The sequence below is a fragment of the Schistocerca piceifrons genome, chromosome 4, assembly GCF_021461385.2.
Source record: "Schistocerca piceifrons isolate TAMUIC-IGC-003096 chromosome 4, iqSchPice1.1, whole genome shotgun sequence".
NCBI lineage: Eukaryota > Metazoa > Arthropoda > Insecta > Orthoptera > Acrididae > Schistocerca > Schistocerca piceifrons.
In genome coordinates this window covers 631,368,870-631,386,126 of record NC_060141.1, presented here as the reverse complement: position 1 = coordinate 631,386,126, position 17,257 = coordinate 631,368,870, and the positions used below count along the sequence as shown (strand labels likewise).

The window sequence follows — 17,257 nt, the reverse complement described above, 5'->3', positions numbered from 1 at the left end:
GCTAAAGACTCATAAGGAGGATGTATGTCACAAGAAAAGTGTAACTATAAGGGCAGAGCAAAACGTTTTCGTTTGAGGGCGTTGCTGCAGCGTTTATGCTACGCAGCACGACTCCGATGTGGGTGTGGAAGCAGCTATATGTAGGCAACGGTCTAGAGCGGCATTCGTCTCTTTCTGACTTGTGCGCGGTAAATACGGAAACGTGAATTATGGCGACATTATCACCAGATGCTGTTATTCTTCCCTTGGTTGCCGAATGACAAACACCGGCGGGCATCCATTGGAGAATGATGAATGTGTAGGGGGCAGCATGTCTATAAAAAACCACCAAGTGAAATGGAGCGCCAAGGGGTGTTACTGCTTCATGATAACGTATGTGCCCATATGGCAAATGTCGTAACGCTGAAGTTACGCCAACACATGTGGTGGACTCTCCAGTATCCGCCCTATAGTCCTTATCTTCTCTCTGCGACTGTCTTGCCTTCGCTCCCACAAGAAATGGCCTTGAACGGTCGACGATTTCTTTCTGACGAGGACAGCACCGCTTATTGTTAGACAGATACTGGAGAAGAGGGATGTGGGGGGACTGTCCGTGATCTTGTCGGAGGACCCATCCCAGCATTCGTATGATATGAATGATGGGAGCCACGGAAAACTTACTGTAGAATGACGGTTGTCAAGCGATAAATTGATACAGGCGAGTTTTTGCAGCTTTATTAGCCTGGTGTTTGATATGAGACACACAGATTTTCTAATACCAGGTAAAAAAAAAGAGGTTATGCAGAAATTTTATTCTGGTTTTATAAAACGAGACTTACAAAACTGTCGATGCTTCTTTTCCACCATTGAAAACATATACTTGCTGGATGGAAGCACAATGCATTGATATTTTTGTAATAAGTGTCACAGAAATTTGACAGTTTTTTATAAGTTCAATTTTTTTTATTAGTAAGAGGAATGTAAGACTTTCTTCTTAAGATTGCATTATTTTTTCTTGTGGAAGGAAGATGAATTCCGTTATCTCAGTCAAAGGCTGAAACCCACATTTATACCAATGGATTTCCTGACACGTAGTGGGAGGTCAGCCTTGTTTTGATTAAGAGTACTGAAACATGTTTCTCTATTTAAAATATAAAAAGTAAAAGTTCCTTGTGGCCTCTTAAGCAACATAAAAAATTAAATTCACTGACAACGAGAAAGTGTTTCTCCGATATGAATAAAAATCTTCCTTCGCTTTCTTATTTCACGTGTTTTCTGATGCTGAACGTCCGAGAACAATCCAACAGGACAAAAGTCTGTTTTTGGATGACAACAGTGGAGACTGTAACAGCAGTGACAAAATTCTGTCTTGCTCCTTTGGCATCGAGCTGTCAGCATCGTGTCAGCAGTACGTAGTGAGTGATCTCAATGAACGGTTATAGAAGTTTTTGTACTGATGATGTTTTGCTTTGTGGGCTGCTCAGCTGCGCGGTCCTCAGCGCCCGTACAAAGTCCCAATTTTCACAGTCCAATTTTTACACAATCCACTCTAGCCACTTTCACGAAAGATGATGATGGTGATGACGAAATGATGAGGACAACACAGACAGCCAGTCCCCGGGCAGAGAAAAATCCCCAACACGGCGGGGAATCGAACCCGGAACCCCGTGATCCAGAGGCAGCAACGCTAGCCACTAGACCGCGAGCTGCGGACAAAGTTCTTGTACTGGTGGGGGGTGTCGAATCCTCTACTCCAAGACACCGATGCAACTCACAGCGAAGTCCGTTGTGCATGGTGTGTTGTCTCCTTCCCGGATGATCCTCGCCGGTGCCCTTGTTGACAGGGCGCTGTCACCTGTAGTTGCAGTCGCAGGTGTCCCTCATGTTGCCGCGCACCCAGTCCAGGTAGCGGGACACCCTCGTGTACACGCCCGGGTAGCCAGGCCGTCCACAGCCCATGCCCCACGATACCACGCCTGCAACACAATCACACTCACAGCAAACAGTTTCACTTCACATAGTTATGGTCATGTCACATGGATCATGTTCTCAATGTCTTACTAATTATCAAATAATTTGGGATATTCAGGGTGTCCCAGATGTTGCAACTAACTTCTAGTGGAGGTGGGGCACATCTTAAGGATTGAGAATTGCACAGCAACCCATGGCCACAAATGTCAAGGGTAAGTGGCAACAAAGGTCGAAGATCGGAAAGGAAAGAACAGAGTGATTCACTGGAAACATTTATGGGATATAATGAGTACTCATGGTGTACATGTACGACATGAATATAGCTCTAACGTTACAACAGGTGCTCGGAGTTTGCCCCATCAGACGCCATGAATGCCAGACACCGACGAAGCATGACTGCCAGACACGCTAGAAGACACCGACAGTTCTCTCATTGTAGTTGCTGCGCAGACGATTCTTGCGACGAGATCCATTTCAGACTCCGCAGGATCGCGATACAGGAGGGATTTCAGGGCTCTGCACACAAAAAAATTCAAGGTTCGATAAATCCGGTGAGCGTATGGACCAGGTGACCTTTCCAAAACGCCCAATCCACCGATGCGGGAATGACCTGTTCCCATGTCTAGAAACAGCCAGTCCAAAATAAGCAGGCGCTCTATCATGTTGGAGCCACGTGCTGCGCCTCAGATTTTCTGGAACATCTTCAGACTGCCGAGAAGAATCTGCTTCAGAGAGATCTGATAAATCGCGATGGTCAATCGGGATAGTAAAAATTACGGCCGATCTAAGTAGCTGGCGACCAAACCCGACCACACTTAACTGTGAAGTGAAGTGACGTTGTACCGCTCGGTGTCGCACATCACGGGGGTTTTCTGGTCGTCGAAAATGCTCGTTGTGATGATTGATTACGCCATGTCTAGTGAATGTTGCCTTATCAGTGAACAACACATGTCGTTGTTGTTGTGGTCTTCAGTTCTGAGACTGGTTTGATGCAGCTCTCCATGCTACTCTATCCTGTGCAAGCTTCTTCATCTCCCAGTACCTACTGCAGCCTACATACTTCTGAATCTCCTTAGTGTATTCATCTCTTGGTCTCCCTCTACGATTTTTACCCTCCACTCTGCCCTCCAACACTAAACTGGTGATCCCTTGATGCCTCAGAACATGTCCTACCAACCGATCCCTTCTTTTTGTCAAGTTGTGCCACAAACTCCTCTTCTCCCCAATTCTATTCAATATCTCCTCATTAGTTACGTGATCTACCCATCTAGTCTTCAGCATTCTTCTGTAGCACCACATTTCGAAAGCTTCTATTCTCTTCTTGTCCAAACTATTTATCGTCTATGTTTCACTTCCATACATGGCTACACTCCATACAAATACTTTCAGAAACAACTTCCTGACACTTAAATCTATATTCGACGTTAACAAATTTCTCTTCTTCAGAAAGGCTTTCCTTGCCATTGCCAGTGTACATTTTATATCCTCTCTACTTCGACCATCAGCAGTTATTTTGCTCCCCAAAAAGCAAAACTCCTTTACTACTTTAAGTGTCTCATTTCCTAATCTAATTCCCTCAGCATCACCCGACTTAATTTGACTACATTCCATTATCCTCGTTTTGCTTTCGTTGATGATCATCTTATATCCTCCATTCCGTTCAACTGCTCTTCCAAGTCCTTTGCTGTCTCTGACAGAATTACAATGTCATCGGCAAACATTGAAGTTTTTATTTCTTCTCCATGAATTTTAATACCTACTCCAAATTTTTCTTTTGTTTCCTTTACTGCTTGCTCAATATACAGATTGAATAACATCGGGGAGAGGCTACAAGCCTGTCTCGCTCCCTTCCCAACCACTGCTTCCCTTTCATGTCCCTCGACTCTTATAACTGCCATCTGGTTTCTGTACAAATTGTAAATAGCTTTTCGCTCCCTGTATTTTACCTCTGCCACCTTCAGAATTTGAAAGAGAGTATTCCAGTCAACATTGTCAAAAGCTTTCTCTAAGTCTACAAATGCTAGCAACGTAGGTTTGCCTTTCCTTAATCTAACTTCTAAGATAAGTCATAGGGTCAGCATTGTCTCACGTGTTCCAATATTTCTGCGGAATCCAAAGTGATCTTCCCTCGAGGTCAGCTTCTACTACTTTTTCCATTCGTCTGTAAATAATTCGTTTTAGTATTTTGCAGCTGTGACTTATTAAACTGATAGTTCGGTAATTTTCACATCTGTCAACACCGGCTTTCTTTAGGATTGGAATTATTATGTTCTTCTTGAAATCTGAGGAAATTTAGCCTGTCTCATACATCTTGCTCACCAGATGGTAGAGTTTTGTTAGGCCTGTCTCTCCCAAGGCTGTCAGTAGTTCTATTGGAATGTTGTTTACTCCCGGGGCCTTGTTTCGACTTAGGTCTTTCAGTGCTCTGTCAAACTCTTCACGCAGTATAGTATCTCCCATTTCATCTTCGTCTACCTCCCCTTCTATTTCCCTAGTATTGTCCTCAAGAACACCGCTCATCTCGTTGCGATGATTGATTACGCCATGTCTAGTGAATGTTGCCTTATCAGTGAACAACACATAACTTGGGAAATACACAACTCGGCCAGTTTGTTGCAGAAACCGTTGTGCGAAACGCACACGTGCAGGATAGTCATCACGATGTAAAAACTATACCCTTTGGAGATGAAAGGCTTGTAAGGATTTGGCGACGAAAACGCTCTGCACAGTGCAGCGAGACATTTAAAATCCGAGATAATGGCACGTATGTTGGTGTTTGGATTGGGCACCACGGCATCCAAGACACTTTCTTCCTTTACGACCGCCCGCATCTCGTGGTCGTGCGGTAGCGTTCTCGCTTCCCACGCCCGGGTTCCCGGGTTCGATTCCCGGCGGGGTCAGGGATTTTCTCTGCCTCGTGATGGCTGGGTGTTGTGTGCTGTCCTTAGGTTAGTTAGGTTTAAGTAGTTCTAAGTTCTAGGGGACTGATGACCATGGATGTTAAGTCCCATAGTGCTCAGAGCCATTTGAACCAATTGAACCTTAACGACCGAACGCGCCGATCGCGGTGTGCTCTCATTATCCCTGCCACTTCCTACTGACCTATAATCACACAAATTTCGATGCAGACTGGCAAACAAACCTTGGTGCAGTTGATGTCTGCCTGGGAAACGTTGTCGATTAATACGTCAAACGACTTGCCCATTGAACTCAGCTATTGCATACAAAAGTGCATATATGCAATCGCATCGTCTGTGTACCGAAATTCTCACGTTCCCGTCCGGTAGTCTCGTGTACAGCACCCCCTAGCGGCGTACGACGACGTCTGCAGCCATAGGCCGCTATACATTTCTCATACCTTATGTTGTGCACTGCCTCACATATAAGGTGACTATCCGTCCCGTTTTTCTCCCACACGGCTCCTGTATGAACTGATCCCCTTCCCCCACCTCCTCTTGTTCCTCCAACATCTCCGCATCCTTTACATTGTTCGCAGGGTTGATCCCCCCCACCCTCTGGTTTCCTCCTTCCTCTCCACCCCTCGCCCGTTGCCGCGCCTCTGTCGCTGTATCCCTCCCTCTCTCCACCTCCACACCCTCCATCTCCTTCATCAGGGCAATTTCCAACGCCTCCCCCTCCCGGATGACGAACTTCGCCGTGACCTATACCCTTCCTTCCAACTATAACCCGGCCTTGTTCCCCCCCCCCCCCCCTCCCCAGGGCCCCCTTCTCCTCTTTCCTCCTTCTCCCCTGAGACCCTGCACCCCATACTTGCCTCTCTCCTTCCCACATCCCTCCCTACCTGGCCCTCTTCCGAGCGACCCCCATTCCCCTCCCCCATCTCTTCCCCTCCCTCCCTTCTTCAGGTCTCCCTCATCTCCTTGAACCTGGCAGATCCTCTGTATTGATCATCATCAGTGTGCCACGTCAGTGTTGTGTTTCGTGCTATTTCTCGTGTGCGTCCAGAGGTGTGATTTTAATTGTGTACTGCCTTGAGGTTCGCCGTCAGTGTGCTATGCCATCCGTCAACACCTTCATGCTCCAGTCATACTGTGCCTTGTGTTCTTTTAATCGTCGCAGAGTGTGGCTTTTTGTGTGTGCTACTTTTAAACAGTTTTTTTATCTCCATTTTACAGTCACCCCGTTTTTTTTTTTTTTTTTTTTTTTTTTTTTTTTTTTTTTTTTTTTTTGTATATTGCCTTCCATGATGTTCTCCCTTTTGTATATCTATGTTCGCCTTCTTCTCTCCTTTGCTGTCTTTAAATGTCTTCTATTGTTTTGTTCTATGTCTTTCGGCTGAAGAGCAGCGCATATGCTGCTGCCAGCCCGCCCCGATAGGGAATTGAAATACAATAAAGAAAAAAAAAAAAAAAAAAAAAAAAAAACCCGTTTTTCTCGGGACAGTCCCGATTTTTGTGTGTCTGTCCAGAATTTTTTCAAAGGTAATTTGGGACACCTGTTTGTCCCAAAATTAACAATCATGACCCAATTTGTTCCGAATTAGACATTCATTTCACCCCTATCGGTCGTCAGATATTTTGATTACAAAACTGGTGTAAAAGTAAGATTATTACAATTAAAATCGTTGCCTAGGGAAACATCTACTATTGTGAGTGGCTTTTTAACAGACTGCCTCAGAAAAAAACAGCCTAGAAGAAAAAGTTGTAGGACTGTGTGCTGATAACACTAATTGCAATTTTGGAGGCGCCGAAAGGAAAGGTCAGAATAATGTTTTTACTAAACTACAAGTGGAACTCGGTCATTGGCTGATAGGGGTTGGTTTACTGATAACGCTAATTGCAATTTTGAAGGTGCTGAAAGAAAGGGTCAGAATAATGTTTTTACTAAACTACAAGTGGATCTCGGTCATAGACTGACAGGGGTTGATTGTGCTGCTCATATACTGCATAATACTGTTCGATATATTGCCTGTAGATACAGAAATGGTAGTTTCCAAAATATTTCTATATTTCAAATCATACACTGTGAGACTTGAAATTCTGAAGGACTTTTGCAGCTTTGTTGAAACAGATTTTGCAATGATTTTGGGTTATGCTCAAACAAGATGGTTAGCACTGTTGCCTGCTGTTGAGCGAGTCATAAAAATGTTTAAACCACTAAAATCATACTTTCTGAAAATAAGTGTCCATTGTTACTTCAAAACTTCTTTCAAAACCCTTTGTCTGAAATATGGCTATATTTTGTTCACAGTCAGGCTTCATCATTTCATGAAGCAGTTAAAAAAGTTGAAGGACAGACAGTCACTATATTTGAAGTGGCTGATTGTATTAGTAATTTGGAAACGACATTGCCGTCCAAAATTGAAGACCAGTTCCTTCCCTCAAGAGTTAAAGCAATTCTTGAATCTCTTGAAACAGAGGTAGGTCTGCTTCCAGGAGAGGTAAAGAGTTTTCATGGTGCTGTATTATTTTTCTATGAAACTGCTCTATCCTACTTAAAAAAGTTGACTGAAAAAAGTTTCCAGAACGTAGACTGCTGCAACTGGGTTACCTTGAATCAAATACCTGTATGCGATGACATTGAAAAAACTTCTTCTCTAGTTAGCGAAACTGTGCCATATGTTCAGTTTGCAGAAAATGTAATGTATGATGAGTATGTCAGTGTCAAACAGTTTGTAACCACTGAGAAAATAATTGAATGGACTGCTAACAACACTGTTCCAGGTCAAAGATGGGTTGAGATGATTTCTCATTTCAGCCAGAATCATGTGCCATTCTGAAATGTACTCAAGCTAGTGGAGTTTCTTTACTCCTTTCCTGGCACTAATGCTGCTACTGAAAGGGTATTTTCCCACATAAACAACATATGGACAAGTGACAAAACACAGTTGGCTGAAGAAATCATGAAAGCAATGTTAGGAAGTAGAATAAATTATGCTGAAACTTGTGTCGAGTTTTTTCATATGTTCTTGAAAAATACAGACTTGATAAAGAAAATTCACAGCACTGATAAATACAGTTGCACTGATCACACTCATTCATCTTAGAAGGTATTAATAAAATGTAAATGTGCTTTTCTTTGCAACAAATTTAATTGATATTTTGTATTTATTACATTTAAGTGAAACCTTCTTCTCATATAATAAATAAATAAATAAATAAAAATAGCCTATTTTGGAAAATTTTTAATGTGTCCCGGATTTGGGCCTAGGAAATATGTTAATGTCCCGAATTTGAGTGTAGAAAATATGGTCACCTTATCACATAGCAGTCGGTCGCAGCATTTGTAGGACACCCTGTGTATCGCCTTTTTCGAACGCAATTACGTAATAAGTCTTAGAGCAGATGCGTTCCGTTTTATGTTAAGCATATGCAGTGGTCACTTTAACAATGCGGTTTTTCTTACAGATCTCTTTGGTGAGATCGTAAACTATTCTCATGTTTTAAATTACTATTATCAAACAGTTTTCATGAAACTAACTGTAGCAAAACGTGTCATTAGGCGTTATTTGTTTTCTTTCCGAATATATTAAAAAAATCATCCCCGAAACACAACTTACCAACCCAGTTCGATAAATAAGATGTTCTACCAAACGTATTTTCACAGTTTACATGATAACCGAAGCCCAGAACGATCTCGTTATGGAAGAGTAAGCCGTAGAATGCCCTACGAAGATACAACGCCAGCTATAGCTGAATTCTTGGGCTGCGAAAGGCGAGTGTGGTGATCATGTTCCAAGCACCTTTCATACACTCTGACTGTGGCATACCAGTGTAGGCTTTGCCCCCTTGCCAAGGTTTTCAGTAGACTCTAGCTTTCCGCAAATCCGGATAATCCTTTATGAGAGCCTTTTATAAAAATGTTTACTAGCAGAGGCCAGAGGGGACTCCTAATGACAACACTGTCAATTTGTTCAAAATGTTCATCAATATAGAAGATTCAGTGACATGAATTGGTAGCAGTACAAATGTATTTATAGTTGGAAACATCAGTGACACGAAAGTTTGGATCAGGGATGCTGCAGCATATTGGTCAATGCAGCTGTTCGCAATAAGCAGGGAATCAGGGCCCCAGCCGTTGTCTAACACAAATGTTGTATAGTCACTACAAGTTTCTTTCAATACGAGCACGAGTGATTCAGAATATTGAAAAGGGAATTCATACAAAATTGAAGGTGCTGTAGTATACCAACCTCGGTAGACTCTCATCATCTATAATGACTACTAGCTGTTCGGTATGAAGTGTGCCGTGTTCCTTTGTTATGGTTCGCTTGAATCCACTTGCCACAGAGATAGGAAAAGAGTCTTCCTGCAGGAAGAAACAATATCTGTTTGGCTATAACCGATGCTGGTGCCGGATCCCAGACTGACTGCTTGGCTGATGGAAGGGACGATAGCTTGAGGCACAGGTTGCTACAGCGAAATTGATAGCACACAATGAGAGATAAATAAATAAAATTAAAACAAAGTGCAACTATGGAACGTGTGTTCCTAAAACAAGTCTCGCAAATGTCTTGTTATAAAATCATATTCTCAGTAATTTCACGTTCTCCTCTGCAAACATCCTCTCTCGCCAAATTTCGTGAGGTTAAGTATCTGTACTCGTAAAGAAAATGTAATTGCTGTTTAACTTGAGATCTGTTCATTTGTATAAACCCTGCAACGCATCTAAGTAACACTGTGATGTTTCTACTTGGGTTACCAAGCGTTTCAATACTAACATACATTTCGCACCCGCTAAGGAAATGCAGTTGTCTTGCCTCTATCAGCTACGGTAGATATTTACCCTCTCAAAATTTGCTTTGTGACTTACCAACTATTTCATGACGATCGTCAGTTCTGGTCACTAGCAGCGGACCTCCACTGTCCCCCTGTCAACAGAAATAAATATGTTCAGTGCACATTTCACAGTTATTTTAGCATACGTTGCAATTGGAGAACAATGTAAAATGTAATCTCTTATCAAATAATAAGACACCAGTCCACTCACAACTGTATATGAGACCTGAGTTTGAGAATTCAGTAAGGTGTGAATCCCCTCGAGCTACAATTATGTCATGCGTGGTTTGAAAAGGTCTCTGAATATGTTCTTTGCAATACATTTCCACGAAGTTTCTGTACGAGTTCACTAACGATCAACACACGTTTTTGGAGAACCGTGCCAAACAACATGCCAACCACTAGGGTTTCACGCATGTACAGTCGTGGACAAAACGAGCGAGACCTCTTGCCTTTTCGTTATGTTGATCCGCACAGCTATGAAGTCTACTACACAGCATAGCAGGCAAGGCGACGAAGTGCTACCAACATAATATGCACAGGCGTGAAATTGAGAAACCATCCGAACTTTGTCAGACTATTTTTAATCATGTCTAAGACTATATTAATGCTGATTAGCGTGTTAACACAACACGTAAATATAAGATATAAATGAAAGAAGAAACTCTAATTAGTATGAACTGTACTAATAAAACTAAATTCAGCTTATCTAGATAACATAACTGTTTTAGTAAGACAAATTACCCCAGATCGTTACGAATTAGCAAATTATTATGTACATTTGGCCGCGAAACGGTCTGTGTCAACGTTCAGACTAATCATACTGGATTACCGTTGCATAAATTTTCCTTACATAAACATCCGTATCTTTAGATGGCATTCACATAGAAGCTCACTTTTTTACACCACCAAGGGACCGTATACCGCAGGAAGTGCGATACATTTCCGCTTATTATGTCTGCCAGTACTCGAGGTAAACGGGTTTCAAGGGTTGGGTAGACACGCAGATGGTCAAGAAAGTGAGACTAGTAGGGTTCCATTTTTACCTATTTAGGTGACTAAATCCTAAGAACGAAAATAGCTACGACAGTTACTGAAGATGAGGGCCGCATAGATAATTCCACCTACTCTTTATTCGAAATGTTCTAGCTGAAGTCGATACATCAGCATATTAATCGTAGCTACGCTTTCGATCCAAATCACGTTTACAGGAAAGCAAATAAAATCCATTTGCCTGTACACGTGGTAATTCAGATCCTAGGATTAATGCCACCGCGTTTTAGAAGTGTGATCATTCCCATAGCTTAAGAAAAACTTCGGCTAATGAACGTTTCCTGGCTGTGGCGAGTCTAGTGGAGAATTCAAAACATTGTAGAATACGTTTGGCAGCTATGTCGCCGTTTATTTCCTGGGGTGGTGCAGAATTATCCTACTAAATTTACTCGCTAAGAGCAGTATTTGGTATTTCGATAAACATCCCGAATGATTGTCACATGAGCGGTGACATAACGGTAGAAAATTCATGTTTTCGAATCCAGAAAGCTCTGTGCAACAGAAAATGCAGATCATTTTGCCATTTTCATTGCGAAATTGCCGACTTATTCATGTCTGGGGTAATAATAGAGGGTTTTTTGCCTGGGCTGTCTGTTAGCGTAGTGAAAGGTGTTTGCTACTGCGAGGGATGTTTGGATTGTTTTCGGTTCTAATCTCGATGGAGGCAGATAGACTATCAATAAAGCAATTTTAAGAATTTCTCGCGCTACCTTCATTCTGTACTGGCGCCCTGTGGATGTCAATATGAAAATTTTGTAGAATTTCATACTTGTTACTGCCTACTTTTTCCGTTTCTGCCACTAATTGAATTGATTTTTAAATGAATTTCGCTAAGAATATTCACGCATTGCTAAATTTGCACAGTTTCATGGTAGGTCAGCAACGATAATCCAGTATGACTGGTCTGAACATTGATACAGACCGTTTCGCGGTCGAATATGCATAATATTTTGCAAAATCGTATCGATCTGGGGTACTTTCTCTTACTAAAACAATTGTGTTATCTCGATATGCTGAATTTATTTTTATTAGTACAGTTCATACTAATTAGCGTTTCTTGTTGCATTTATATCTTATAATTACGCGTTGTATTTAACACACTAATCTGCATTAATATAGTCTTAGACATGATTGAAAACAGTCTGACAAAGTTCGGATAGTTTTTCAATTTCACACCAGTGCATAGTATCTTGGTAGCACTTCGTCGCCTTGCCTGTTATGCTGTGTAGCAGACTCTAAAGCTGTGCAGATCAGCATAACGAAAAAGCGAGGGGTCTCGCTCGTTTTGTCCACGACTGTACTCTCAGCGTCAGAGACAACCCGGGATAACGTGCAGGCCTGTAAGGCAGTTCTTGTTTTCCACATTTTTCTCTATAAGGGACCGCACAATGGCGTGCTGGAGAAAAGCATTAGGAGAAGTATAGCTCCAAAATAATATGACGTACCAGTCGCTATTCAGATAGTCCTCAATACGTATATGTCGAGATGAAGTTCTGTACCATTACAGTACGCCAAACCATCACACTTGTCATTCATCTTTCTTTTTGACCATTATTGTTTTTCGTTGGCTGGCAGAGGTATGATACGGTGAATTTCAGTCAGAACCATTTTTATTAATATAAATAGTTTAAAACAGTAGAAGAGGTAACGAAATTCCATGGCTTTCAAAATTAATTAACTGTTTAATGCACACTGATGAAACTTAACTTAAAACTGATGAAGCACTTTGCTGCACTAAAGCTGGAATGATATGCAATGTGAGGGGGCAGTTTGCGAGAGAACAAATTGGGTGGTTCTGGTAGTGTAAGGTACTCGGTGTGCATGGAGCAGCACAGCTTGCATTTGGGAATGGATGTGGTATGTGGGGCGGAGTGGGGGGATATTGGTTGGGAAACATGGGATCTGGGATAGGTATAACTACGATGGACAACAGGTTTGGATATGAGGAGATGAGGGCAGGAACAGAAGAGGGAGCACATTTGGGGCTTAGATCTGGTCAATAGGATAAATACCAGGACAGATTTCATTGTCAGGGTGTGTCTGTTAAAATTGCATAGGGAGAGGGTAAGGAATTGTGTAGATGTAGGTTTGGTGGCATGTACTACTATAGGCGTGACTGTATTCGAATATTCGAAATTAAAAGGGAAGAAATGGGGTTTTGGAGTGGAGTATGCGGGATGCACAGCATAAAACAGGTGTTCAGTGTGTGTGCGAAGGGGAAGAGGAAAGTGATGAGTTGGTAAAAGATTCGTACAGATATGAGTAATGTGTGCGGAAAACAAACGGGGTGCTTGGCGCTCAAGGATTTCAAGAGAGAAGTCTGGTGAAGACGATATACAGGCTACAGAAGCATACCACAGAATGGGACAGATCAAGGATTTGTAAGAATGGGAGATGGGGGAGGGATGCAGTCTTAATCTTCGGAATTTTGATCAGTTGTGCCTTTTCGTTGGATAGTTAGTAGGTGGGGTTTCCATGTTAATTTACTGTCGTGGATTAGACAGAGTACTTTACTATGTGCGGCCGTCATATTTGATTAGGAAGATGTCATGGAAACAAAAACTGCATTTGGTTTACCTGTAATTATTACCAGGGTTTTGGTCAGGTTTATGTTAAGTAGCAACTGGAGAGAGGAGAGATGAGTGAGGTGGAGCTGAAGTATCCTTAGAATTGCCGGCGGAGAGGATAGACCTCTAGGAAAGCGCTGTTTCGGCATACTAGAGGATTCAAACAGGAGGAAATGGCTTGAGCACGTGAGTAATGTAAATGACATAGAAATGGAAAAAGATTCAGTTCAGTGCGCCGCTCACGAACGTAGGCTTCAGCCAGCACGGTTGCACCTGACAAGCGCGGAATAACTGTAGAAAAAGTTCAAACGGAACTTGTCCAAAGATATCAATCTTTCTACCCGTCCATCTCCCTCCCCCCCCCCCCCCCTCTCTCTCTCTCTCTCTCTCTCTTACGGTAACGTTGAAATAATTGATATCGGTGAAGTATAGGAACTAGCGTTTCTTTCAGCGTTTTCACTCCGCTTAACGGTTCTTTGTTAAATCAATGTTGCACAACACTGACTTTTGCACTCATTGAAGGGACAGCTGATTCTATATGTGCGACATTTCTCTGGAGTCTCAATCGGTTGTTGGTTTACGCTGCTGCACCTATAGCCAGAGTTTGGATTTATTCGACAATTCTGAGTGTTGAAATTTTCACATACCTAAGTGCATAAATGAGTAATGTGTTACTGTGAAAGATTCTTAGCCACTCGGAGGATCTTCCGTATAAGATAAAAGGAGCGTACGTAAGGTAAGCAGTGCGGCATGTTTCCCCAAACTCTTCTTAGCATGTTCGTGTCTCCTGTCTTTGAGGGCAAGAATAATAATATTGTACTTTATATATCCATGTTAGAAATAAAGAAAGTATTATAAATTTATCTTGATGGTGGACAACGTGTAGGGGCCTTGAGGAGGTCAGTTGGACGTTCAGTAGAGCGTCGAAGCAAAGGAAATCACAGAATTTTATGAACTGAAAATTTATTGATCGTCATTGTCATTAAATTTTGACAAAATTTATTAATATTGTAAAATATATTACTTATCATAGAGACATACGCTGTTTGAGAAAAGTCTATCCAAACAGTTTATTTCTAGAAGAACAGAGTGTACTACAGACTACAGATTGACCACAACCTTAACTGGAAAAAATACACCTGCAAATAAAGCGTTGTAGTTCTGCTACATCTGCATATTTCCCTCCAGTAACGAGTTACGTAATCATATTGGGATAACGCGTTCAGAGTGCAGAATAGCGTTGTACGATATATAACAGCAATGTACAACAGATACCACCAGAAAACATGATATTATGACAACTTTTCTCTCTGTGTCATGGGTGCAAAATATTAACATTAATTACATACGAGAGGTCTAAAGGAATGTTAGAAGCACGTGTGGAGAAAAATCTCTTTGGTTTCAAGACAAACGTAGGAACGTATAAAACAATACTTACTCTACAATGTATTTTAGAAGATTTTTGAATAAAACAAAACCACATTTATCACATTTATTGATTCAGGAAAAGCTTTTAACAATGTTGATTGAAATGCGTTCTTTAAATTTCTAAAATTACCAGGGATACGATGATGGGTGAGAAAAGCTACAAGCAACCTGTATATAAACCTGTCTGGTACCGTAAGAGTCGGACACTAAAGGGCAGCAATAAATAAGAAGGGAGTTAAGCATGATTGTAACCTATCACAAATGTTATTCACTGTGTACATAGATCAAGCAGCAACTAGCAGAAACAAAGGGGAAAATTAAGGTGCATGGAGAATAAAACAATTTCTCGGTGGCATTGTGAAATTGGAGAGAAATTCCACCTTATGCAAAACTCTGTTTAATTAGATTTGTTTCATTCAAACCTATTTCAGCACTTTCCGTTGCTTCTTAATATTTTTGAGATATTAATTAGATTAGGAAGTTAATTAGATTAGGAAGTTAATTAGATTAGGAAACGAGACATTAAAAGTAATAAATGAATTTTGATATTTGGGCAGAAAAAGAATTGATATTGAAGAGAGTGAATATAAGCTATTTGAGAAAAGGTGAACTTCTTAGTCGCTTATAAAGAACCTTGATTGTGGATTACCGGTTTACGGTGATCTCCAGATCACGATAAAAGTTTATTACATGTCTCCTATAGTAGTTGTAATAACCTTTTATCGAGATCTAAAGATGGTAACCATGCTTATCGAAACCAGCAATCGGCAGTAAATGTTGTTTACAACAAATCTTGGCTAAGAAATTCACCTTCTCTCAAATAATTATTACAGATGGCACCTTAACACTCAAGGTGGGTTAACTAATAAACTCCAGAATGTTGACAGCGTGAAAAGCGATTCTGAAAAAAAGATAAATTTGTTAACATTAAATATAAATACAATGTTATTCGTAGGTTTCCCCAGGGTTTCTGAAGACGACTGCCAGAAAATAAAACATACAGAAAATGAACACATACCAGTCGAGCGAGCATCTATCGAAGTTTTCAACTTACATTATTTCAATCTGGCTTGAAAAATGGCTGCAGACTGGCTGAACCTTGAGCAAAGAGAGCTCATTCTGAATTACAACTGGAAGACTGAGAACGTAAGTGAAGTGCAAAGTCAATTCAGAATGATGTTTCAACGAGATTCATCAACACGACTGACAATTACTCGTCTGCATCACAAGTTTGGCGACGGAGGAACTGTACAGGATACCAACAACAACAATTCAGGAAGGCTACGATCATCCACAAGAGAAAGAGAAGTCATCGAAAAGTTCCAGCAATCTCCTAGAAGATCTGCGCTGCAAGTAGCTTGTGAACCGAAGATCCAAAACAAGCGTGTTCAATGGAAAAGTTTTATTCCTAGATTACTCCACGCTGTGACTGAGGATGATCATTGAAATATAAGCGTCTACTTTGACAAATATCTACCAGACAGATAGATAGAACGACGGTGCTGTTCCGAGTACCCTCTGCACTCACCAGATTTGGCCCCCACTGTTTTCTTTTTTCTCCAGGGGCACGTGAAGTACAATGTTGGATTCATTTGGTCAGTGTTATCAGCTATGTCTGGGCCACAGTGGCCAACAATTTGAACATATTCGATAAATGGATGGTTTCTACATTTGTTCGCAATATTCTAGATGTTGAAACTTCCCCGTATCTTATTAAATATTAGTGTTACAATCATAAAAAGAGTGTACACTTTTTGGGACACGCTGTGTTACATAGAAGGGAAATATGGATGATAAACAGTAGAGGCAAGAGATCAGAACAGAAGCTTATGATATGTGATACTGTACAGCAGTGCTGAAATTTAGATGGGTAGATCAGATAACTAAAGAATAGGTACTGTTTAGCATCGGGGAGAAACGAAATGTTGGCAGAACTTTTCCTTAAAGTTGATACACCACATCCTAAGTCATCAATGATGAGTTAATTTGGGAACTGACGTAAGTATGAAGGACAAAATTTGTAGAGGCAGAAAAGAGCTTGACCACAGATGTAGGTTGCAGTACTTATGCAGAGACAGAGAGATTTGGTGAGTTGCTGGGAACATGCCCTTCAGAGTGAAGACCACGATAAGAACGATCTTTCTTTCTTTCTTTCTTTCTTTTGCTTGTGCCTTTTTTCCCGCAATGATGCAGGGTCGGTATGGGTAATCGGAATTGGCAAGGTTAATTTAAGGGTGGCCGGATGCCCTTCCTGTCGCCACTGCGTACCCCCCCGGGACAGAATTAGTGTACCCCAACTGTCTGTGTCCAGTGTAATCCATGGAAAAGAGCAAATGTGTTCAGATGTCTGTGAGCCGTGTAACTGAGGCGGAACGTGGGGACCAGCCCGGTATTCACCTAGTGGGACGTGGAAAACCGCCTAAAAACCACATCCAGGTTGGCTGGCGCACCGACCACAGTCGTTAAGCCGCCGGGCGGATTCGATCCGGGGCTGGCGCATTTACCCGAGTCCAGGAAGCA

General features: G+C 41.5%; 1 protein-coding gene across 1 annotated transcript in view; it reads right to left on the bottom strand.

Annotated features, from left to right (window-relative positions):
* Positions 1–776: 776 nt before the first annotated feature.
* Positions 777–17,257, bottom strand: part of LOC124794908 (trypsin-1-like) — a 107,505-nt gene continuing 91,024 nt past the window's right edge. Inside the window, exons 6-7 of the mRNA XM_047258610.1 lie at positions 9,724–9,781; positions 777–1,955 (exon numbers count right to left, since the gene is read on the bottom strand). Of these exons, the coding sequence (XP_047114566.1) occupies positions 1,831–1,955; positions 9,724–9,781 (183 nt within the window). The 3' untranslated portion in view covers positions 777–1,830. The remainder of the gene's footprint in view (positions 1,956–9,723; positions 9,782–17,257) is intronic.